We start from the raw sequence: 26,141 nt of genomic DNA, 5'->3' as shown, positions 1-26,141 counted from the left end.
TATTTTTTATTTATTTTTTTTCTGGAGCTGAGGACCAAACCCAGGTCCTTGCGCTTGCTAGGCAAGCGTTCTACCACTGAGCTAAGTCCTCAACCCCCTATTAATTTTATTCTTTATTATTTATAGATCAGTCCCCAGCCTAATGGTGAACAGAGAGGCATCATCCAGCAACTATGGGAGCAGATGCAGACCCATAGATAACACTTGATGAAACATGGGAGCTCCGCAGAAGAGGAGGAGGAGAACTTGTAGGAATCAGAGTGTTCAAGGACACCAGAATGTCATTGCCCATAGAATCAACCTATCCTGGTTGGTACAGAGACTGAATCAATAAGCACAGACTCTGTATGTTTTGGAGCTAGGTATGTGTGTATGTTATGGTTATGTAGCTAGGTGCTCTTGTGAGACTCCTATCAACAGGAAATGTCTTTGGCTCTTTTGCCTGCTCTTTTGGCCCTTTTCCTTCTCCTAGGTTGCCTCACACAGCCCTGATATGAGGCTTGGTGCCCAGGGGTACTGTAAATTGTTGTGCTGCATTTGGGGGATATCCCTGGGAGGTTTGTTCTTTTTTGAAGGGAAATGAAAAGGGAATGGATCTGAAGGAAGAGGATATGGGGGAGGGAATGAGAAGGAGGGAAAGCAGTGGTAGGAATGCAATGCATAAAAGAACAAAAAGAAAGGAACATATATTCACAGGGAAAAGAATCACACAATGTCCCACTGTGAATGCAATCCTCAGAATAGAGACCTTAGAATCAGGATTTACACCATGGATTTTACATATGTGCAACAAACAAGCTGAGGCTCAAACCTATTAGAAACCAGGTATGTCCACAATTTGACATTGCATTTTCTTCTCCTGTCACTATCCCTCACTTCACATGAATGACTTGTCTTTAGGCACCATTAACATTAGCTAAATTAGTTAAACATGGAATGTATTTTAGCATATAAAGGATGCATTTATCAACAGCAGACTCAAACCATTCAAGGTTTGGAGGCTCCTGAAATAGGGTCTTATTGATTCTTAGGGTGGGCTATGTGTTTGATCCACAACCTAAGCTGCTGATGCCTTTGTGATCGTGTTTATCGTATCCATGTCTGTGCTTTGTTTTGGAGACCGTCTCACCTTAAATCCTGCCTTGTTCTTATACACATGTGTATCCAAAGACCACAGTCATGTCTCACCATGCTGGCTGCACCTGAGTAGTAACTGATTATTTTCACCCCATACATTTGCTCTGCGTTTTATCCCATCAATAAAGAGATGCCACCATTCTACTGTAGGATGAGAGGAGAAGTCACTCATTCATCATGGCCACCTGACTGGGTGACTGGCCTTTGTATCACCGGCTCGGTTGGTGACCACACATTGGTACTCTCCAGCATCTTCACTTCTGACATTATCTATTCGGAGACCACACTTTGTTGGGGACAGCTTGATCCTCTCTGTGACCTGCAGATTGTGGTTATTGAATAACCAAAGGGTGGGGATTCCGACGTCAGGTGTAATGCACGTGAAGGTCACAGATCTGTGTGCATTGACTGTGGTGTCTGTGATTCAAACAAAGGGCTGTGTCACAGGCTCTGTGAAAAAGCAGAGGAGGGATCCAAATGACAATAATCCTTCAGAGAGCTCCACCAGCCCCTCTTTAGTTAATCTTTTAAAAGCCTCCAAGGGAGAGAAGTTAGAGCTGTAACTATAGATGTATCTTGTGCTTTTGATCATACACCAATGACCTGTGTGATCATGATTCACCCACTGTGTTTCCTATGTCTCAGTATCTGTACAACAAAACACATGATATATTATCACGATTGTGCCTGGGAGTTAAGCTCAGGTATGAGCAATGGCCTGAACTTAGGATGTAGCAATTGCTTAAATCGGCAGTATGTATTACTATTTAACAGTAAAAGAGAAGTGTCTAGGCTGGACTCATGACATGTAGTTGTCTTGTGTCCTAGCACCTGTCTACTGAGACTCAGTAGAAGATGACACATGGGTGACCTACATGACACTAGCTATCATGGGGGTACACAGCTGGTCCTACAGTCTATGGGAGTTGAACAGTCAGTAAAGCCTTGTTCCCTGTCAGTTCTGAAAGGAAATCAACACCAAGCACTAACAAAGAGCTCCCCGGTGTGACCTAGACTCCAGCCAGAGGCAAAATATTTGAGCCAGAGCTTCCTGGTGCTCTATGCAAAGAACCAATAGCTCTCTCATCCAGTGCCTGCCTGATCCCACAAAGTCTCTCTTAGGAACATGTGCATAGTAAGAATCCCAAGTGTCTGCACTGAGGCTGACATCCTCATGCTGAGTTATATCACACACGTTCTTCTTTGTGGAAGTAGAGACTGGTGAGGGTTTCTGATTGACTGCAGTTTGTCTTCCCAATGTGTATCCTATGGTAAGTACCCAAACCCCAGTATGGAGACTCAACACAGCAGGGGAGAAAGCAGGCATAACCTAATCCTGACAGTCAGTTCAGTGTATGAAGTAGGATAAGTCATAGCCAGCAGCCAGAGGCCATTGAGAGTCACTTACTGGTCACATAAAACTGCACATGTGCTCTTTCAACCGTGTAGTTTACGTTCAAAGTTTCTAGTGTGTACATTCTTGAATCTTCCTCAGTAACGTCCTGGAGCAGTAGGGATCCATTGGCATACACCATTCCTCTTTCTCTGTATTCATTCCCCCAGGTGGTGATATTCCAGATTACATGGTAGTTTACAATTTGGAAGGCTGAAACCCTGTACATTGAGTTGTACCAGGTAAAGGATATCAGCTCTTTTGGCAGATTATGAACAAGGAGAAGAACACTTTCCCCTTTAGCAGCATACCGGGGCACTGCTTCAACCATGAATTTGGAAGAGGTGATAGGGTTACAGCACTGAAAAGAGGGTTCTGGAAGGGAAAAGAGAGAAAGCTGTCACATGTAAACCACTCTGCTTGGAGAAAAGATGGTGGTCTCTGTCCTGAGCAGATGAATTCTTAGCCCAGCCTAGAGATTCAGGAATGGATGTATCTATACCATTTAATGAAAATGAGCAACACATCTTCCTCCATTCGCTCAGTGTCCCTGAAAGTGTCATTTCCTGTACATAGAGGTGTCTACCTCCCTGCTTCCTCACTGCCCTCACTAAGACACTGCACACAGTCATGCACACTCAGGTTTGAAATGATACTTCCTCTCAATTCTATAGGTCCAAGATTTTTATTTTGTTTTCTTTTCTTTCTTTCATTACTTGTTTTGCATTTGTTTGTTTGTTTGATTGTTTGTTTGTTTTATCTCTCTGGCTCCAAGCAACCCCTGACTTCACCTTCTATGTTGTTGCTGCCTTTGCTGACAGTTCACTGCTTTGGAGCTAAATGAAGGCTAGGGGCAACCTGATATTCAGATCTTGGGAAACATTGAGGTATTAGGGTCACTTGTTTTATGTCAACATGACACAATGTATAGTCCATTTGAAAGACAGGACCTCTGTTGAAAATGTCACCAACACATTAGCCTGTGGAAAAGCCAGTACTATATTTTTAATTGGGAATTGATAGTGGAACCACTGCAAGCAGTTCCACTCCTGGTCTATGGGTCCTGATTCATGTAAGAGCAGGTTGAGCAAGCCATGATGAAAAAGCCAGTTAGCAGGACTTCTCTATGGTCTCTGTACCAGTTTCTAAATTTTATTCATGACAATCTCAATTCAGAGCTAAAAAATATTACAATTTGACATGAATCGACAAAACCCACTGCTTCCAATCACCTTTAAGAGGAGTTAAGAATAAAGGACTGGGCACCAGCAGCTGGAAGCCAGTTCGCTGGAGTGCTGCCATATCTGAGAGCAGAGGTAAGACCATCACTTCTGCTCCAAGGAACCTGAATGGAGCCTTCAGGATACAAAAACCCAAGAGCAGTATGAGACAGGACACTTCCGGTTTCTGCATGGAGTGGTGACCTGGTCCCACAGCCCTCTGTACACAAATTCAATGGGAGAGAGAGCAGCCAATCTTGAGAGATCAGGGGAGACCACCATTTCTGCTCTCATTCCTCGCCCAAGAGGAAACTAGGTAGAGCCCTCTAGACACAGGAACCTAGGATAGTTGGTGACAGGATCCTTCCAGTCTCTGCCTGCACCCAGAGCTCAAAGGCAGTTGCCAGGAGCACTGACATACCTGAAAGCAGAGGTAAGATCACCAGTTCTGCACTGAAGGACTCACCTGGAGTCCTCAGGGCACAGGAACCCAGGGGCAGCCTGGTACAGGACCCTGCCAATTTCTGCCTGTGCACAGAGTCACATGGTCCCATACCTCTCTGTACATATATTCTGCTGGGAGAAAGGAGGTCTCCAGGAGTTTTGGCACACAGGCTTACAGGAGGGCCAAGCCACTGTCAGAGACAGCAAGACCAGCTAACACCAAAGAAAAACAGATAGTGAAAGGCAAGCACAGAAACGTAAGCAAAAGAAGCCAAGACTACTTGGCATCACCAGAGTGAAGTTCTCCCATCAAAGCAAATAGTGGATATCCAAACACACAGGAAAAGCAAGATTTGGATTTAAAATCACAACTCATGATGATGTTGGACTTTAAGAAGAACCTAGATAACTCCCTTAAAGAAATAGAGGACAACACAAGCAAACAAGTAGAAGCCCTTAAAGAGGAAACACAAAAATCCCTTAAAGAATTACAGGAAAACACAACCCAACAGCTGAAGGAATTGAACAAAACTATTCAGGATCTAAAAATGGAAATAGAAACAATAAAAAAAATCATAAAGGGAAACAACCATGGAGGCAGAAAACCTAGAAAAAAGATCAGGAGTCATAGACACAAACATCACCAACAGAATACAATAGATAGAAGAGAGAATCTCAGGGGCAGAACATACCATAGAAGACATTGACACAACCATCAAAGACAATGTAAAACAAAAAAAAGCTCCAAATGCAAAACATCCAGGAAATCCAGGAGACAGTGAGAAGATCAAACCTAAAAATAATAGGTATAGAAGACAGCAAAGATTCCCAAGTTAAAGGGCCAGTAAATATCTGCAACAAAATTATAGAAAAAAACTTCCCTAACCTAAAGAAAAAGATGCCTATAAACATACAAGAAGCCAACAGAAATCCAAATAGATTGGAACAGAAAAGAAATTCCTCCCGTCAAATAATAGTGAAAGCACCAAACACAGGCAAAAATATATATATTAAAAGCAGTAAGGGAAAATGTCAAGTAACATGTAAAAGCAGACCTATCAGAATTACTCCAGACTTATCACCAGAGGCTATAATAGCCATAAGATCCTGGGCAGATGCCATACAGACCCCAAGGGAACATATATGCCAGCCCAAGCTACTATATCTAGCAAAATTCCCAATTAACATAAATGGAGAAAACAAAATGTTTCACGACAAAACAAAATGTGAGTAATATCTTTCCACCAATCCAGTGCTACAAAGGATAATAGATGGAAAACTCCAACTCAAGGAGGGAAACTACACCTTACAAAAAGAAAAAAGTAAGCTTCTTCCAACAAACCCAAGAGAAGATAGTCACACAAATATGATTCTACCTCTGACAACAAAAATGAAAGGAAACAACAATCACTATTCCTTACTATCTCTTAACATTAATGGATTCAACTCTACAATCAAAAGACATAAACTAACAAACTGGATGCATAAAGAGGACTCATTATTTTGCTAAATACAGGAAACACAACTCAGTGACAAAGACAGATACTACCTCAGAGCAAAAGGCTAGAAAACAATTTTTCATGCAAATGGTCCAAAGAAACATCTGGAGTAAATGACTAAATGGAGTAATGAATAAAATTGACTTTCAACCAAAAGGTATCAAAAAAGATTAGGAAAGACATTTGATATTCATCAAAGGAAAAAACCCACCAAGATGAACTCTCAATCCTGAATACCTATGATTCAAATGCAAGCACACCTACATTCAAAAAAGAAACCTTACTAAAGCTCAAAGCACACATTGCACCTCAAACAATAATAGTGGGAGACTTCAACACCCCACTTTCACCAATGGACAGATCATGGAAACAGAAACTAAACAGAGACATAGAGAACCTAACAGAAAGTATGAACCAAATGGATTTAATGAATATCTACAGAACATTTCATCCTAAAACAAAATAATATAACTTCTTCTTAGCACCTCTTGGTACCTTCTCCACAACTGACCATATATTTGGTCACAAAATAGACCTCAACAGACCACCACAAAATAAGGCTGGTCTTCAGTAACAACAAAAATGACAGAAAGTTCACATACACAAGAAAGTTGAGCAATGGTCTACTCAATGATTTGGTCAAGGAAGAAAGAAAGAAAGAAATTAAGACTTTTTAGAATTTAATGAAAATGAAGGCACAACATGCCCAAACTTATGGGACACAATGAAAGCCATACAAAGAGGAAAATACAGCCCTGAATACCTGCAAAAAGAAACTGGAAAGAGCGTGTACTAGCAGTTTGACAACACACCTAAAAACTCTATAACAAAAAAAGTAAACACATCCAAGAGGATTAGACAGCAGGAAATAATCAAACTCAGGGCTGAAATTAACAAAATTAACAAAAGTAGAAAGGAAAAGAGAGGCACAACAGAATCTGAGGAAATTAAAAAAATCATCAGATCCTAGACAAAAGACCATATTCAACCAAACTTGAAAATCTGGATGAAATGTACAATTTTATATGCCAGGCATAAGAGTTAAATCAGGATGTGATAACCCATCTCAATAGTCCCATAACTCCTAAAGAAACAGAAGCAGTTGCTAAAAGTCTCCAAACCAAAAAAAGCCCAGGACTGGATGGGTTTAGTGCAGAATCATATCAGACCTTCATAGAAGAGCTAATCGTACTTTTGTCTTAACTATTCCACAAAATAGGAACAGAGGGAACACTACCCAATTTCTTCTATGAAGCCACAATTATGCTTATACCTAAACAACACAAAGAATCAACAAAGAAAGAGAATTTCAGACCAATTTCCCTTATGAATACCAATGCAAGAATACTCAATAAAATTCTCCCAAACCATACCCAAGAACACATCAAAACAATCATCCATCAATCAAGTAGAATTCATCCCAGTTATGCAGGGATGGTGGAATATACCAAAATCTATCAATATAATCCACTATATTAACAAACTCAAAGGAAAAAATGATTATCTCATTAGGTGCTGAAGAAACATTTGACAAAAATTAAACATCCTTTCATGTTAATAGTCTTGGAAAGATCAGGAATTCAAAGCCCATACCTATACATAGTAAAAGCAAACCAGTAGCCAACATCAAACTAAATGGAGAGAAACTTGAAGCAATCCCACAAAATCAGGAACTAGACAAGGCTGCCAACCCTCTCCCTACTTATTCAATATTGTTCTTGAAGTTCTAGCCTGAGCAATTAGAAAACAAAAGGAGGTCAAAGGGACTCAAATTGGAAAGAAAGAAGTCAAAATATCACTATTTGCAGATGATATGATAGTATACTTAAGTGACCCCAAAAGTTCCACCAGAGAACTACTAAGCCTTGAAAAACAACTTCAGCAAAGGTGATGCATATAAAATTAACTCAAACAAATCAGTAGCCTTCCTCTACTCAAAGAATAAACAGGCTGAGAAAGAAATTAGGGAACTTACACCCCTCACAATAGTCAAAAATAACACAAAATACCTCAGTGTTACTCTAACTAAGCAAGAGAAAGATCTGTATGAAAAAAAATAAAGTCTCAGAAGACAGAAATTGAAGATCTCAAAAGTTGGAAAGATCTCCCATGATCATGGATTGGCAGGATTAATATAGTAAAATGGCCATTTTATTAAAAGCAATCTACAGACTCAATGAAATCCCCATCAAAATTCCAACTCAATTCTTCATCGAGTTAGAAAGAGCAATTTGAAAATTCATTTGGAATGACAAAAAACCAAGGATAGTGAAAACTATCCTCAACAATAAAAGAACTTCTAGGGTAGTCACCATACCTGACCTCAAGCTATATTACAAAGTAATAGTGATAAAAACTGTATGGTATTGGTACAGAGACAGGCAGGTGGATCAATATAATAGAATTGAAGACCTAAAAATGAACCCACACACCTATGGTCACTTGATCTTTGACAAAAAAAAAAAAAGCTAAAACCATACAGTGGGGAAAAAAAACAGCATTTTCAAAAAATGGTGCTGGTTCAACTGGAAATCAGCATGTAGAAGAATGCAAATCAATCCATTCTTATCATCCTGTACAAAGCTCAAGTCCAAGTGGATCAAGGACCTCCATATAAAACCAGATACATTCAAACTAATATAAGAAAAAGCGGGAAAGAGCTTCTAACACATGGGCACTGGGGAACATTTCCTGAACAGAACACCAATGGCTTATACTTTAAGACCAAGAAATGGGAGGCTAGAGAGATGTCTCAGAGGATTAGAGCACTTACTGCTCTCCCAGAGGTCCTGAGTTCAATTCCCCAGTAGCCACATGGTGACTCACAACCATCTGTGATGGGATCTGATGCCCTCTTCTGCTGTGTCTGAAGACAGTTTATATATATATATATATATATATATATATATATATATATATATATGTCACAAATATTTTAAAAAATCAACAAATGGGACCTCATTAAATTGCAAAGCTTCTGTAAGGCAAAGGACACTGTCATTGGTACAAAATGGCAACCAACAGATTGGGAAAAGATCTTTACCAATCCTATATCTGATAGAGGGCTAATATTCAATATATACAAAGAACTCAAGAAATTAGACTCCAGAGAATCAAATAACCCTATTAAAAATGGAGTACAGAGCTAAATAAAGAATTCTCAGCTGAGAAATATCAAATGCTTGGGAAGCACCTAAAGAAATGTTCAACATCCTTAGTCAACAAAACAACCCTGAGATTCCACCTCACACCAGTTAGAATGGCTAAGATAAAAAATTCAGGTGACAACAGATGGTGGGGATGATATGAAGAAAGAGGAGCCCTCCTTCATTGTTAGTGGAATTGCAAGCTAGTACAACATTCTGGATATCAGAATGTTGGAGGCTTCTCAGAAAATTGGACATAGTACTATCTGAGGACCCAGCTATACCACTCCTGGGCATATACCCAAATGATGTTCCAACATATAACAAGGACACATATTCCACTATGTTCATAGCAGCCTTATTTATAATAACCAGAGGCTGGAAAGAAACTAGATGGCCTTCAACAGAGGAATGGATACAGAAAATGTGGTGAATCTACACAATGGAGTACTACTTAGATATCAAAAACAATGACTTTATAAAATTCTTAGGCAAATGGATGGAACCAGAAAATACCATCCTGAGTGAGGTAACTCAATCACAAAAAACAAAACCACACATGGTATGCATTCACTGATAAGTGAATATTAGTCCAAAAGCTCAAATTATCCAAGATACAATCCACAAACCTCATGAAGTCAACAAGAAGGATGACCAAAGTGCAGATGCTTCAGTCCTCCTTATAAAGGGTAACAAAAATATTCTTAGGAGGAAATATAGAGGCAAAATTTGGAGCAGAGACTGAGGGGATGGCCATTCAGATCCTGCCCCACCTAGGGATCCAGGCCATATACATACAGCCACCAAACCCAGACAATATTGCTAATGCTAAGAAGTGCATGCTGACAGGAGCCTGATTTAGCTGTCTCCTGAGAGACTCTGCCAGAGCATGACAAATACTGAGACAAATGTTAGCAGCCAACCATTGAACTGAGAATAGGGACCCCATTGGAGAGATTAGAGATAGGATTGAAGGAGCTGAAGGGCTTGCAACCCTCTAAGAACAACAATACCAACCAACCAGAGCTCCCATGTACTAAACCACCACCCAAAGAGTACATTTGGACAGACTCCAGCTGCATATGTAGCAGAGGACAGCCTTGTTGTGCACCATGGGAGACGTTCTTGGTCCTGCCAAGGCTGGAACACCCAGTGTAGGAGAATGGCAGGGTGGGGAGGCGGAAAGGGATGGGTGGTTGGGTAGGGAAACACCCTCATACAAGAAGGGGGAGGGGTGATGGGAGAAGGGGTTTATGGACAAGAAACTGGGAACAGGGATAACATTTGAAATCTAAATTTAAAAAGTATCCAAGAAAAAAGAAAGAAAAAAATAAAATAATATGTAAAAATCTTTGAAAGATGATGCGGTGTTAGCTTCCTGGTTTAGAAGCCCAAGAGACTGGAAAGGGATTGACATCCTAGACTGAGTTACCATCAAGGCCTTTCTTGATGCAGGTGGAATCAAACGACGGAGTCTGATCTATGGCCATTTGTCTCTCCATGTTTGCCTGGCACTAAGTGCTCAAACCTAAACATGGGGCCACAGTGCAGAGAGGAGGGAGGCAGGCATGACAGTCCTGTGTATCTAAGCCCCATCCAGCTATTATGACCCCATGAAATCACTTACTTTCAACTCGGATTTCTCCATGTGCTTCTTCACTCTTCATATCTGTACCCAATACTCTTAGGGTGTACAGTCCAGCGTCCGCCTGAGTGACATTTTCAATCAGCAGGGCCCCATCACTGTTCAGTGTCTCTCTACCGCTGTACGCAGGCCCAAACACACTCGACTTACTGCTCATTTTGTATCGTACAATTTCGAGGTGCCTGAACACAGTCATCCCTTTGAACCATATAAATCCTTGAATATTCTCTGGGATCTTGTGAACATGTAGAGCAACATGATGCCCTTCAGGAACGACATGAGGCAGTGATTCAATAATGGGCTGGGAAGAGGTGACAAGACGCCCACAATTCCAAAGGAAGACTAAAAAGGAAAGAGAGAGAGAGAGAGAGCCAATAAATTGGTACCATCAGTTTTTTTCTAAGATGAGACACTGTCCTGAGCAGGTATATTTATTAGTCACCCTAACTGTGTGATATCCATCTCTGTGTCCCTGCACTTGTATTTTTATTTGTTTGGTGTTCTCTTCTCAGGTGTCAATATGGCCCTGGCTCACTGCTCGCAGATCCCTGCTTGCACTCAGTATAGATTGGTATTGGGGTGATGGCTCTCCAACTCTTCCCCTGCAGACCCTGAGTCTCTACTCTCTGACTTCTTAGTGGTGGTGGTAGTGGTGGAGTTCTCGTTGTTGTTGTTGTTTGGATCCTCTTGTACTTTCAGAAAACACCCAGCTTTCTTTCTTTCTTTCTTTTTCTTTTTTATTAACTTGAGTATTTCTTATTTACATTTCGAGTGTTATTCCCTTTCCCGGTTTCCGGGCAAACATCCCCCTAATCCCTCCCCCTCTCCTTCTTTATGGGTGTCCCCCTCCCATCCTTCCCCCCTTGCCGCCCTCCCCCCAACAATCACGTTCACTGGGGGTTCAGTCTTAGCAGGACCCAGGGCTTCCCTTTCCACTGGTGCTCTTACTAGGATATTCATTGCTACCTATGAGGTCAGAGTCCAGGGTCAGTCCATGTATAGTCTTTAGGTAGTGGCTTAGTCCCTGGAAGCTCTGGTTGCTTGGCATTGTTGTACATATGGGGTCTCGAGCCCCTTCAAGCTCTTCCAGTTCTTTCTGTGATTCCTTCAACAGGGGTCCTTATTCTCAGTTCAGTGGTTTGCTGCTGGCATTCGCCTCTGTATTTGCTGTATTCTGGCTGTGTCTCTCAGGAGCGATCTACATCCGGCTCCTGTCGTCCTGCACTTCTTTGCTTCATCCATCTTGTCTAATTGGATGGCTGTATATGTATGGGCCACACATAACACCCAGCTTTCTTAACTGATCTATTTTTCAGTCCACTAGAACTGGGTCATGAATAAGAACCATGATTTGTCGTACATTTTAAAGAAATGTTATCTTAAAAAAACCCTAAAACAATAAATGAGTGAATGAATGGATAAATAAATAAATGAATGTGAAGGACCTTGTGTAGACATGGATTTCCTTACAAAAATCATTGATTTGATAAATTACTGTGTGTGATTTGAATTTTACAATTATTTACAAATAATATTTTGTGTGAGATTGGATACAAGGGCTACTTCCATGTGGGTGGATGCCAAACACAGAACTTAAGTGGAGGTCAGAAGACTTCTCTTCATTGCTCTCAGCTTATCAAACTATGAAATAAGTGCATATGTCCTTCCAATCATGTCGCTGATCAGCACCACCTTGCTTTCTTACTTGGGATGGCATAGCTGAGAACAATAGTCTTCAGAATAGTGTGGCGAGGCTGATTAACATTGTGTAAGCACAATCTCCCCCTCCCCAAACATTTTTTGTTCATCAAGAGTCTCCTGCTGCTGCTAAACCTCTTTTCCCCGTGTCTTCTCCCCTCCAGACTCTAAAACTACTCTCAGGTCCTTCTGCCTCTCACGAGACTCCAGACAGTAGGTAAGTCTCCTCACCTGTGAGCATGAGGCCCTGACAAGTGGTAAGCCCTTTGCAGAAGATACAAAAGATGCCTGCCTGGTCTCTGAGGCCTGAATTTTCCTTCTGTGGCACGTATACTCCAGCATAGCTCTCCAGCTCTCTTGTGCTTCCACCCTCAGAGCTGAGTCTCCCCTCAGGCAAGAGCTGAGAGTTCCATGGTCTGTGAGTGTGTCTCTATAAAAAAAAGTGCTCTGTCCCCTCCACTCTCAGAGCTGTGCCATGTCCCACTCCCCTCATTTTGTTTCAGCTATTTAGAACGCAGAGTGAGCACCAAGGCTGATGAACATCCCAGTAACCTGAGGTAAGAGATGACCCTTGGGCTGAACTCTGCTGTATCCTGACCTTGGTCAGTGAGCACCAAAAAGGGAAACTGCACAACTCTGTGACACAGCAATTCAACTATGCACTCAGTCTGCCTCGTGTTCTCGATGCACTGGAAAATGGAATTTGACAGGGATGCCTGTGAGGTTGCAAAGGGACCACCTGAATAATGTGTGAGAAAAATGACACATCTTTTTTCTAAGGAGTTACCAGTCAGGGTTATAACCCAGCACAAAGCCTCAGGATGTGTCGCAATCTCATACCCTGGGCATTCAGATGGAGGTGACATGATTTTTAGGGGGAAAAGGCTGAGCTCTTTCATTCCATACAAGATTTCAAGAGAATGCTCCCAATCCCTCTACTTGCTGATCTGTGTAATGGATCTGCCCATGAGCTCCCTGGTCTTTCTGAGATGCCTTAGACCTCTGTCTAATGGATTTCTCTTGGCTATCCTGTATTTCCCAAAGCAAATGCATCAAAGGAGTAATAGAACATGATCTCTTGGCAGTGTAGCAGACAAATTAAGCAGAAAGTAGAGAATGCTTTGTCAGTGATTTTCATGTTGATAGAACCATGGGTGGAACCTGGCTTCTAAGTAAATTGCTGGTTCAGACAAATGCACTTCTGGGTGTTAATTTGTGTCCTGATGCTGAAACTGCTGACCACTGGAGTAACTGAAGCTAACATCTGGGCATCTGTCTACATCAGCTTAGTTTGTTTCCATTTTCCTGTTTAAGAGAATTCCCTGAGCTAGACATGAAATGACAAAAGCTACTCAGAAGGCCCTGTGTCCTCTATCCTTCTCTGTGGCATCCATGAACTTCCTGGAAGTCTCATAAACATGTCAGAACAGTTAGGCAATGGCCTGTCCAGATAAGATATCCCTGATGAGTCACTGGAGATGTCAAATGGACAGCCCAATGGTGGCTCTCAGGACAATGCAGAAGCCTCATCCAAGAAAAAGTACAAGACTTTGGCTACTAAAAAGCACTGCTCCTTGTCAACAGGAAGTCAAGACTCAACCTTTATAAAATGCTTCTCAAGATCATTAGGAGTTGAGTCTGGAACAGGAGTCTTGAGCTATGGATTCCTGGTGCTCAGCTCTCTTTGAGGATCTCACTTTTTCTCAATCATGCCCAACATTGATTCCCTCAGGGTCTCTTTCAAGGACATATTCTTGCTAAGAACCCCAAGAGTCTAGATTGATATGCTTAGCAGATATTCTTGGCTGGGTTATCCATCATGTATCCACTTGCCTGCAAGGTGAAGTCAAATGAAGGATTCTAATCTATTACTATTGTTCTCCAACACATCTGTCCTGCAATAAATGCTCAAACCTGAACATGGGAGCACGATGTAGAGTAGAGGTAGCCACAGGCCAGGCCTGACACATCTCTATATGTCTAGTGAAAAGAACCCCACATAGCACCCAGAATTAATAAAGAATCACTTACCATTCACATGGAGGAATGTGGTTGTTGTTGATACAGTTTCTGAACGTTTATTGAAGGTTCGTAGGGTGTAATATTCTCTGTCTTTCTGGGTGATATTGTGGATCATCAGAGATCCATTGCTGTACAGTGTCTCTCTATCACTGTGTACAAGTAAGTCAGAGGCCACTGTATACAGTGCAATTCCACGTTTCATATTTTTCCTCCCTTTGAACCAGACAAAGGTTGTAACATTCTCTGGCAGATTATGGACGAGGAAAAAGACATCTTCCCCTTCAACTACTTGCAGTGGCATTAATTCAATAGTGACTTGGGAAGTGGTAGACAGGTGCCAGCAGGTTAAAAGGGAGGCTAAAGGGGAAAGAGAGAAACCATCAATACTGAGCAGCTGTGACCAACACTCATATTAGGTGTTGGGGTGGGGTGTGTAGATCCTCCTTAATGGAGGTGAGCAGCATGACCTCCATTCCCTCAGAGTCTCTCACTGTGCTTTCAACTATGCAATTCTCTGTTCAGTTGTCTGCCTGGCTCCCCATGTAGCATTCACATATTTGGTGGAAGGATATCTCTCTGACCTCCTCTTCTAGAGCCTCCTCACTTTCTGACTTGTCTTCTCTGTTCCCTTTGTGCAATAAGTCACCTCCTCACATCATTTTCCAGGTGCTCTGACTTCTTGTCCACTAGAATCAAGACTCTGTGAGGACAGAGATTAATCTGAGGTTTTTGGAAGGTTCAGTTCCTGGAAAAGGTGCAAATACTAATGTATAAAGAAAAGAAAAGGGAACAATGCAAGCAGGTGAGCAAGGACAGAAGTGTGTCTCCCTGGTTTATTTACATAGTGCTCAGGTTTGGAGCTAATGACAATAATTATAGTCAAGTATAATGTAAATGATTTTACATTTCTTTATGTGATATCTATATCTATATCTATATATCTATATCTATATCTATATATCTATATCTATATCTATATATATGCATATTTCTGAAGGCAGGTGTCTCAGGGTGCCCATGTGAATGTGTATGCTGCAAAACTGTGTGAAGGCACATGTCTTAGTATGAGCATGTGCCAGTGAAGGCCACGGCACCTGTGTGGAGGGCAAAGACCCATCAGAATTTTGTTCTCTTCATCTACCATGTGGGAACTGAGGATTGAGTTCAACTTGTCAGATCTCTGCATACTGAGGGATATTGCTGCCCACTCCTCTTTGATTTCTATTTGGAGAGTCATCTGTCATGACTGGGAACACCCACCTTTAGAACATGATGGATAATTTACTTGACTATGAATGTGGAGTGCTTGTAGCTTTTCTCCTATTCTCAGCCCCACCTGACTGCTGAGAGCTTCTGCCTGCTGAGCCTCTGTCCCTTGCTGTACCTTCTGCCTCATGAAGGCAAACAGAAAGCTCAAGTCTCATCTCACGATCCTACCCTCTTTAGGAACCTCCAGCACACCTCTGTGTTCCTCTCCACCCCCACAGTCAGAGTGGGCACCCTTACCTGTGAGTAGAATCCCCTGCCATGGGGCACACCCCTGGCAAAAAAGCAAAGCAGACACCTCCATCTATCTTTGCACTATGCTATCTTTCTTCTAAGAAGAACAGCTTCACCTTGTTGGTGCCTTCAACAGGGCACCAGCCTTTCTCTTGTCCTTTCTCTTCCTGAGCTGAGCCTTCTCATGCAAGAGCACCTCCAGAATATAAGAGGTTGTGTGTGGTGGGAACTGTGTCCATGACACTGCTCTGTCCCTTTAATTCTGTGTCCTGCCTCACGTCCCTCTCAGCTTCCTTTCATGTTTTTCCTCCAAGCAATGAGTTGAGACAAGGCTGACATCCCCATGCCCTCAGAGAAGAACAGCTCATCCCAGGTTAGACATCTGCTATATCCTGTCCTTGTGTCTTAGATCATTATCCTGCCACAGAGATGCAAAGACTTGGCTGAGCTTAGAACACTGTGTTCTAAGTGTTTTGGGAGAGGTGGGATTTTTTTTTACTCCCAGCGGAGATGTCTATGAAAGTTACAAACAACCAGCTGAGCAATGACTAAGAATAAAGATAAATCCTTTATTACTGTCACCAGTCAAGTACCAGCTCCAGAAGAGTGGTCAAGGGGCAGCTGTGTGAGGATTTCCGTGTCCTCCTGGTTGGGAAGAGTTGACCTATGCATCCTGGGAAGGACTGTGGGCTCCTTCTTTCTATGGATAGTTTCAAGGCAACTTTCCAACATTATGTGTAAGCTAAGCTGTGTACTGGGTAGGCCCATGTCATCTCTGGTCTTCCCAGGAAATTTTTGCCCATTGTCAGGGTGAATGCCCAGTAATAATCTTGTCTTTCCTTATTAGTGATGTTAGAAGAGAGAGCACGTTCAAGTACCTACATTTGGAAAAATACTCTCAGACACTAGAAGCAGACAGTAGGTCAGAGGAGAGTCTAGAGAGGAAGCTTCAGGTTAACACAGACAGGAATGGAAACCAATCTCTAAGGCAAGATCATGGCTCAAGGAAACAATTTTCTGAGTTTGGGGTGTAAGTATTGATATTGCCCCCTTGGAGATCATGGGAAAAACTGCAATCTCAATGTATCAATCTACATTAGGGGTGGTCAGCAAGGCAAATGTGACCTCCCCTGATCCCTTCAGCATAGGTGGGATGCAGGACCTATCACACTGCTTACTGTGCTCTGCAGAACTCCTGTTTCCATCTAATGTAAGGTGAGTCTAGACAGCCTTCCAGATTCTGGAAATCCCTGCACTATAATTGAAGTAGTATGCACCAGAGGACGAACATCCCTGTAGAAGATAATTCTTCTCAGGCTCACAGAAGTAGACACTAATGTAGCAGCTTCACATGCACTTTCTGGCCCATCTCAGGTGTCTAAATCCTTCCTTCTCTTTGGCCACAGGGGTCTGAGTAGATCTGCTCTTGAGTACAGACAACATTGATTCAAACAGATGTGTCCTCTACTCTTCTGTACACGCTGTTCTAGATTTCATTGTCTTGTAACTAAAAAACAACCTGAGCAAAAACAACTGAGGTGAGAGTCAAGGGGGCATTTCCTTTATAGGTCTGGGTCATTATGTAACACTGAAAGAAATGAAAGCAAAAACACACTGCTGGTAGGCTCATTCACTTGCTCTCTACCTGGTTCAGGCTTAGTTAGCTCTCTTGTACAATCAAGGAAAATCTGCCTATGTATGGCAATGCCCACAGGAACCTAGGCTCTCTTGCATTAATTAAGATAATCCCTCAGGTCCAGCCCAATCTAATAATGACAGTTACTCAGTTGAGACACATCCCCCACCAATGTAAATTTGGTGGTTGCCAATATAATAGTCAGTGCTAACTAGGGCACTGTTTTAAACTATCACGTCCTCCCCCTCCAGAGTGAGATTGCAAAAGAAGTTTCTAGTTCTTCAACTCAGTGTCCTTCTCTGTTTGTTGTAGTCATCAGATGTGCTGGTGTCCACAACTCCACACAGCTGAACCTTCAGATCTAGGGCACTGCTCAGTGACATTTTCCCTGGGTTTCACTTTTCTCGTTTCCTAGATCCTGAGCTTAGGGACACTCTGACACTCTGAGTCATCCACAGACATTATGAAGAGTAAGTGAAACTGCATCAACACTGGTTTCATTCTGAAATGAGACAGGCCTCTCAGGCAAGTCCATCACCTGACTCTTCTGGCTCCATTTGAATCAGAGCAGAGGTCAAATGGCAGCTAAGACTAGGCAGAACCTGGGAGCATTTGGCATCAAGGAACATGAGCATGATTCAAAGTTCTGGGTGGCCCTTCTAGGTAATGAAGAATGACAATCAAAAAAGCAAATGAAGGGGAGGGGAAGACAAGCATAAGCTCTAGGGAAAAAAAAGACCTACTTATACAAGTAAAGTATCTTAGGGTTTCATTGCTGTGAACAGACACCATGAACAAGGCAACTCTTTTTTTTTTAAATTTTATTCTTGAAAATTTTATGTATTTACATTTCAAATGTTATACCCTTTCCTCCCTCTTCCATATCCTGTCCCCACGTCCCTGACTTCTACGAGGATGCTCCCACTCCCACTCCCACCTACCCACTCCAACTTCAACACCCTGGCATTACCCTACATTAGGGAAACCACCCTTCACAAGACCAAAGGCTTTTCCTCCTATTGATGGTAGAAAAATACCGTCCTGTGTTGTTGTAAAATATAAAAAAATAAATAAAAATGCTGTCTTTTATCCCCCACTAGGTCTGGACTTCATGATATCAGGAAATGAACCCAAAATTTCTGTGGAGCCCATGTTAGGAGAATCTGAGCTTCCTGTTGTGGTAAATATCAAAAGTAACCACAAAACCTCGCTAGCCAGCATCAACAAGCCATATGGCCTTTAACAGGGTAATTCATAAAATAAACTAGACACTTTCTATCAATTTTAATACCAATAAGCAATGTATCAAACCAGGACTTTAGCCCAAAATGTATCCATTTGTTAAGCTCTCTACCCAGAGGCACAGATTTTACTTAGCCTTAATAACTTGTAAATATCACAATACTCTACTTGGAGTCAGTGACTAATTTTTCCCTATCTAAGTTCCGAACCATGGGTGAAAATCCCCACATGACTCGGCTAATCACTGTACTCTCCTTAACACAAACTAAAACACCTTCTATCAATTCTAATATCAATAAGCAACTTATCAAACCAAAACTTTAGTCCAAAATATATCAATCTCTCAAGCTCTCTACCCAGAGCCACAGATTTTTGATTAACCTTAATAACTTCTATAATATATGTCTATATTCACTCTGCCTGGTGTTACATACATTTATCACAACTCTCTACTTGGAATCAGTGACTAATTTTCCTTAAGTTCTGAACCTTTGGTGAAAATCCCCATGTGATTCAGGTAATCTCTGTACTCTCTCCTTAAAAACAAACTTAAATCAGCTTATAATAATACCTGTCATTAAGAAGTAGCTTGTCAGAAACGCAGCCCCCCAGGAGCAACTTGAGGAATAGCAATCGAAATGTAAATAAGAAATACCCAAGTTAATAAAGATGGAGAAAAAAAACCTGTCAAAGCACACACTTAATAAATAAAAAAATAACTTTAAACAAACAAAAAATGGGGTTCAGAGCTAAACAAAGAATTCACTGCTGAGGAATGCCAAATGGCTGAGAAGCACCTAAATAAAAGTTCAACATCTTTAGTCATAAGAGAAATGCAAATCAAAACAACTCTGAGATTCCACCTCACACCAGTCAGAATGGCTATGATCAAAAACTCTGGCAACAACAGATGCTGACGAGGATGTAGAGAAAGAGGAACACTCCTCCATTGTTGGTGGGATTGCAGACTGGAAATAGCTTGAGCATGGAAGATCTCAAAGCACGCCTCAACAGTAACACACTTCCTCCAACAAGTTCACACCTGCTCTAATACGTCTGTCCCTCCTAATATTGCTACTACTTATGGGCTAAGCATTCAAACACAAGATTCTATGAGATCCATGCCTAGTCAAACCACCACATTCCACTCCCTAGACCCTATAGGCTTGTAGCCATAAGATAATACTAAATGCATTTAGTCCAACTTCAAAGTCTCCATAGTCTATCACAGATTCAATACTGTTTAGAAGTCCAAAATTCAAAGTCTCTTCTGATAGTTATGTAATCTTTATACTATAGTTCACTATAATATCAAAATAAAAAATGGATCACTTACTTCCAAAATATAATGGCACAGGATATACATACCATTTCAAAACACATGGAAGGGAGCATAGTGAAAAAATACCAAAGCAAGACCAAAAACTACCTGGGCAAACTCCAAACTCTATATTTCTTCAGATGTCCAACTCCTTTCAGCTTTGTTGACTATAATACATTTTTTTTTATCTGTCAGACTGGTTCCGTAACCTGTTAGAAGATTTCCTTGGCAAGTATCCCACAGCCGTGGCATCTCTAACATCTTGGAGTCTCCAAGGAAATCCAGGTTTCACCTTCACAGCCCCACACAATGGCCTTTCATAGATTCACAAATGCTTTGCCTACTCAGAAAGGGAGATTTCATAATCCTTCTATTCTTGGCTCTAAATCCAGAAGCACATGACCAATCTGCCAAAGTCTGCTGCTTTCTGGGACTGAGCATGGCTCCCCTTTTCAATCACTTCTTCACTAGCTTTTTTCAGGATGATTTCCTTCATTACCTATGCTTGGCTGTCCTGAAACTTGATCTTCAGACTGATCTTGTGGCTAACTCCTGAGTTAAAGGTATGTGCTGCCACATCTGGACCTAAGTTTTTCCTTAATTCCTTCTTACAAGAGTGAAGATTACCTAGGTAGGATCTTGCCCCAAGGTCACCACTCCCTTAATGCCATTTAATATCTTTAATTTGTTTGTCTCATTGAACCTAGGATTTAGCTTCATTTCATTTTCTGGAGCACGTTTTATCCTTGAACCAAACGCTTTGTATTGCTTACTCCACTTCCTCAAAACATTCTTCATAAGAGCAAACCACAGGATAGAGTATATACTAGACTGTTTTCTTAAAATCATGCATTGGATTAAATCATGCTATCAATAAGGCTTTCTATAACATCCACACCTGCCATATCTGGTAATTTCTTTTGGAGAAAGTTTCCTTAACATCTTGCTATAAATTATAAATCATTTGAGAAGAATAGTGTTACCTTCTCCCAGTCATACTTGATATCATTAAACCTTAAAGGAGTAATAGAAAAAGATGTTACATTCTAATCACATTTTAATTTTGTTTCTTCAGTATTTCTAGCTGATCTTTCATTAGTATTGTAGCTTGTTTCAAATCAGCTATTTCCTTAACTATCTCACTATCTATTTTATTCTGTTGAGTTCAGAGTTCTGTTGAATGCCTCATAAAATCAGCAGTTCGAATTTCTTTATAAAGCACCTGTCCAGCTGTAACATCAATGAAACTAACTATGCAGTAATTAAATTATCCATCAAAGTCTTTTTAATACTCTTTGAGCAAACTTCTGCACTAGAACCATCATAAGTGAGTCTTGTTATAGTTTCAACAGTTTCACTGGTATCCAAACTGCTTGGCCTTGCCCTAAGGATGTACAAACTTTCAGAAGTGACATTTAAAGGTATCCTAATATTGACACAGGTATGAAGAGTACAGTGTTCACAAGTAATACCAGAGTTATTAGGGTGCCATTGCACAGGTCCTTTCAGTAGCACATAATGTACACATGCTACAAAGAGGTGTCTCTGATTTAAGGTAGAAGACAAAGTATACATTTAATATTCTTTTCCATGCTTTAAGAGTATGAAAAGCACTTACTAATTTCCACAATTAGCCTGAACTGAAGTGTCAATTTGCAAGAAAGAACTTGAAATTTCAACCCCATGCCATTGAAAAAAGTATGTTAACTGTAGAAACAATTTACATAGTTCAAATCAATGACATCTCCATTGAAAATATTAACAAGCACCTGATGGTTTTTACATTTATATCCTTGCCAATGTATCCAGCCAGATTCCTTGTTGGAACCCACATCTCACAAAACAGCTGATTTATTGAATTAGTGCCATTAATCTCCTGTCCCTTTAAACCAGATGCATGGAACATATAAAAATTATGAAAAGTTCAGATAGAATTAACTACAGATAACCATTTTATTTTATTATTTTATTTTTCATCTTTATTTTATTTTCATCTTTATTAAATTGGGTATTTCTTATTTACATTTCAATTGTTATTCCCTTTCCTGGTTTCCATTGCACTATACCCCTAGCCCCTCCCTCTCCCATTCAATATGGGTGTTCCCATCCCAATCCTCCCTCCACAAGAATCCCGTTCACTGGGTGTCCAGCCTTGGCAGGACCAAGAGCTTCCCTTCCACTGGTGACCTTACTAGGCTATTCATTGCTACCTATGAGGTTGGAGCCCAGGGTCAGTCCATGTATAGTCTTTGGGTAGTGGCTTAGTACCTGGAAGCTATGGTTGGTTAGCATTGTTGCTCATATGGGGTCTCAAGCCCCTTCAAGCTCTTCAAGTCCTTTCTCAAGGGTCCCGTTCTCAGCTCAGTGGATTGCTGCTGGCATTCACCTATGTATTTGCTGTATTCTGGCTGTGTCCAATCTATTTGGAGTTCTGTAGGCTTCCTGTATGTTTATGGGCATCTCTTTCTTTAGGTTAGGGATGGTTTCTTCTATGATTTTGTTGACAATATTTACTGGTCCTTTGTGCTGCGAGTCTTCACTCTCTTCTATACCTATTATCCTTAGGTTTGATCTTCTCATTGTGTCCTGAATTTCCTGTATGCTTTGGATCAGTAGCCTTTTCCATTTTCCATTATCTTTGACAGTTGTGTCGATGATTTCTATGGAATCTTCTGCTCCTGAGATTCTCTCTTCTATCTCTTGTATTCTGTTGGTGATGGTTGTATCTGCGGCTCCTTGTCTCTTCTTTTGGTTTTCTATATCCAGGGTTGTTTCCGTTTGTGCTTGTTTTATTGCTTCCATTTCCATTGTTAATTCCTTCACGATTGTGTTTTCCTGTATTTCTTTCAGATATTTCTGAGATTCCTCTCTATAGTCTTCAACTTATTTATTTATGTTTTCCTGCGTTTCTTTAAGGGAGTTCTTTATGTCTTTCTTGAAGTCCTCCATCATCATGATCAAATGTGATTTAAAATCAAGATCTTGCTTTTCTGGTGTGTTTGGACATTCAGTGTTTGCTTTGGTGGGAGAATTGGGCTCTGATGATGCCATGTAGTCTTGGTTTCAGTTGCTTGGGTTCCTGCGCTTGCCTCTTGCCATCACGTTGTCTCTGGTGTCACCTTGTTCTGCTATTTCTGACAATGGCTATACTGTCCTATAGGCCTGTGTGTCAGGAGTGCTGCAGACCTGTTCTCCTGTTTTCTTTCAGCCAGTTATGGGAACAGAGTGTTCTGCTTTCAGGCGTGTAGTCTTTCCTGTCTATTGATCTTCAGCTGGTCCTATGGGCATGTGTCCTGAGTCCACAAGCAGATCACTTTGAGCAGAAAAGTTGGTTTTACCTCTGCTTCTGGGCCTGAAGTTGCTCCTGGGGGTCTGTTTTTTGAGCTCTCTGTTAGGGTGGCAACCAGAAGAGCTTGCTCCGCCTTTTCTCGGGCCCCTGTGGACAGGGGTCCCAGATGACATTAGGTGTTTTCCTCTAGATTCAGAAATGTTGGAGTGTAGTCTCTTCTTGCTTCCCAGGCTTTTCTGCCCCTGTCAATGTTTAGCTCTCCCTCCCACGGGATTTGGGTGCAGGGAGCTGTTGACCATGTCCCTTCAGATCTGGGAGGTGTCTGGACTGCAGGGGACCTGCCGCTAGAGTGCCCCTATCTTCCTGTTCCCAGAGACCCTATACAGTTTCCTCTTGGGCCAGGGATGTGGCAGGGGTGGGCAGTATTGGTGGTTTCTCCCACTCTGCAGTCTCAGCAGTGCTCTCCTGTCCAGGCGGTGAGGTCTCTTTCCTATGGGGTTTGGGAGCAGGGAGCTATGGGCCGGGATTAGCAAGGTTTGGGCTCCAGCTAAAAACCAGAAGTGTCCAGATAACCATTTTAAAAGTCGTATTTAGACACTTAGTTCTATTGCATATACAAATAAGGATTTATGATTTCCTTACCCTTCTCCAAGGGTTTAGCAGGTCCTCAGTGGTGATAGGACCAGGTAGCCAAGAAAATTTACTCTCATAGGGATACCCATATCTCTTCAACTTACTCTATGTCAACTGGATGATTAGCAATATAAGCCCAATATGTAAAATTGGTCCCTGTTACCAATATAGTTACTACAGACAGCATAGCAAGGAACAATGTTTCAACACTTTCAAAGTGTTTTATCTCCTGTAGAAACATATACATAACTGCAGACCCACCCCAACACTTTCCCTGGTTTCCATTCTGATGTTAAATTATCCTTGTAATATACAGGATGACTCAATCCAGTCGGTTTTCCCCCAAATCAGTTTCATTTCAGCAGCTGTTGTCTTTGTTTCATTAACATTTAAAAAATTTAAAGTTAGTAAAGCCTTACACAATTTGTCTCTGGGAGCCTTCATATCCCTCCTTGTGTTTAAACAAAAAACATCTCCTTTAGAGTGTGATTAGATCTATTAATAATCACTTATTATATAGGATTATATAGTAACCCTATGATGTGTTTTATGTTATAACATGCAAAAATTGATTCATTTTATAAGAAACATAAGCAAAAGTATTGCCAGTTTTTGTTTGTATCCATATTCCCATTACCCAGATTGCCTCCGATAAATGTACAATAAACAGAATAAACCTTTTTGAATTCAAATGAGGCTATTTAGTGCTATGAATTTTCCTCTTAACACTGCTTTCTCTGTGACACATAAGTTTGTGTATGCTGTGACTTCATTTCTGTTAAATTCTAAAATGTCTTTAATTTCTTTATTTATTTTATGACCTAGTTATCACTAAGTAGATAGTTGTTCAGTTTCCATGATTATGTGGGCTTCCTGTTATTTTTACTCTTATTGAAGACTAGTCTTAGTATGCGGTGACCTGATAGAATGTATGGGATTTTTCAATCTTCTTGAATCTGTTGAGGCTTGTTTTGTGTCTGATTATATGGTCAATTTTGGAGAAGGTTCCATGAGGTACTGAGAAAAAGGTATAATATTTTGTTTTAGAGCAAAATGTTTTGTAGATATCTGTTAAATCCATTTGGTTCATAACTTCTGTTAGTTTCTTTGTGTCTCTAGTTTCCATTTCCATGACCTGTCCACTGGTGAGAGTGAGGTATTGAAGTCCCCGACCATTATTATGTGAGGCTTAATGTATGGTTTGAGCTTTAATGAACTTTCTTTTACACCTGTGGGAGCCCTTGAATTTGGGGCATAGATGTTTAAGATTGAGTGTTCATCCTGGTAGATTTTTCCTTTGATGAGTATGAGGTGTCCTTTCCCAAGTCTTTTGATAACTTTTGGTTGAAAATCTTTTATTGAATATTATAATGGCAACCCCTGGTTGTTTCTTTGAACCACTTGCTTGGAAAACTATTTTCCAGCCTTTTATTCTGAGGTAGTGTCTGCCTTTGCCATCGAGGTGTGTTTTTTTGAATGCAGCAAAATGCTGGATCCAGCTTGTGTATCCAGTCTGTTAGCTTATGTCTTTTTATTGGTGTTGAGAGATATTAAAGGCATATGATTGTTAGTTCTGTTTTTATGTTTGTTGTTAGAGGTGGAATTATATGCATGTGATTCTCTCCTTTTTGGTTTGTTGTAAGATGAATAATTTCTTGCTTTTTCTTTGGTGTAGATAGTTTCCTTGTGTTGGAGATTTCCTTCTGGAATCCTCTGTAGGGCTTAGTATAAAGATACTGTTTAAATTTGGATTTGCCATGGAATATTTTGGTTTCTCCATCTATGATGATTAAGAGTTTTGCTGGGCATAGTAGACTGTGCTGGAATTTGCTTTCTATTATGGTCTGCATGACATCCATCCAGGATCTTCTGACTTTTAGAGTCTATTTTGAGAAGTATGGTGCAATTCTGATAGATCTACCTTTATATGTTACTTGTTCTTTTTCCCCTATAGCTTTTTTTGTTCTTTGTATTTAGTGATTTGATTATTATATGATGGAAATAATTTGTTGTCTGGTCTAATCTATTTGGTGTTTTTTAGGCTTCTTGCACATTTATAGCTGTCTCTTTATTTAGGTTAGGGAAGTTTTCACCAATGACTCTGTTGAAGATATTTTCTGGACCTTTGAACTGGGAATATTCACTCATTTCTGTTGCTATTTCTTTAGGCTTGGTCCTTTCATTGTATCTGGGATGTTTTGGATGTTTTGGTTTAGGATCTTTTTGTGTTTTGTATTTTCTTTGTTGTGTCAATGTTATCTATGGTATCTGCATGCTCCACTATGTTCATAGCAGCCTTACCTATATTAGCCAGAA

At 40.8% G+C, this 26,141-nt stretch overlaps 1 protein-coding gene across 1 annotated transcript; it reads right to left on the bottom strand.

Moving 5' to 3' along the window:
* Window positions 1-1,074: 1,074 nt before the first annotated feature.
* On the bottom strand, window positions 1,075-15,894 carry LOC116894390 (pregnancy-specific glycoprotein 22-like). The gene is made up of 5 exons (XM_032896097.1): window positions 15,711-15,894; window positions 14,214-14,561; window positions 10,467-10,826; window positions 2,546-2,905; window positions 1,075-1,587 (listed from the first exon to the last, which is right to left on the bottom strand). The coding sequence occupies exons 1-5, from the start codon at window positions 15,772-15,774 to the stop codon at window positions 1,562-1,564; spliced, it is 1,158 nt and encodes a 385-aa protein (XP_032751988.1). The 5' UTR covers window positions 15,775-15,894; the 3' UTR covers window positions 1,075-1,561.
* Between the last annotated feature and the right edge of the window lie 10,247 nt (window positions 15,895-26,141).

Source organism: Rattus rattus, chromosome 2, assembly GCF_011064425.1.
Source record: "Rattus rattus isolate New Zealand chromosome 2, Rrattus_CSIRO_v1, whole genome shotgun sequence".
Classification (NCBI taxonomy): Eukaryota; Metazoa; Chordata; class Mammalia; order Rodentia; family Muridae; genus Rattus; species Rattus rattus.
This window is presented reverse-complemented; position numbering and strand designations above follow the sequence as displayed.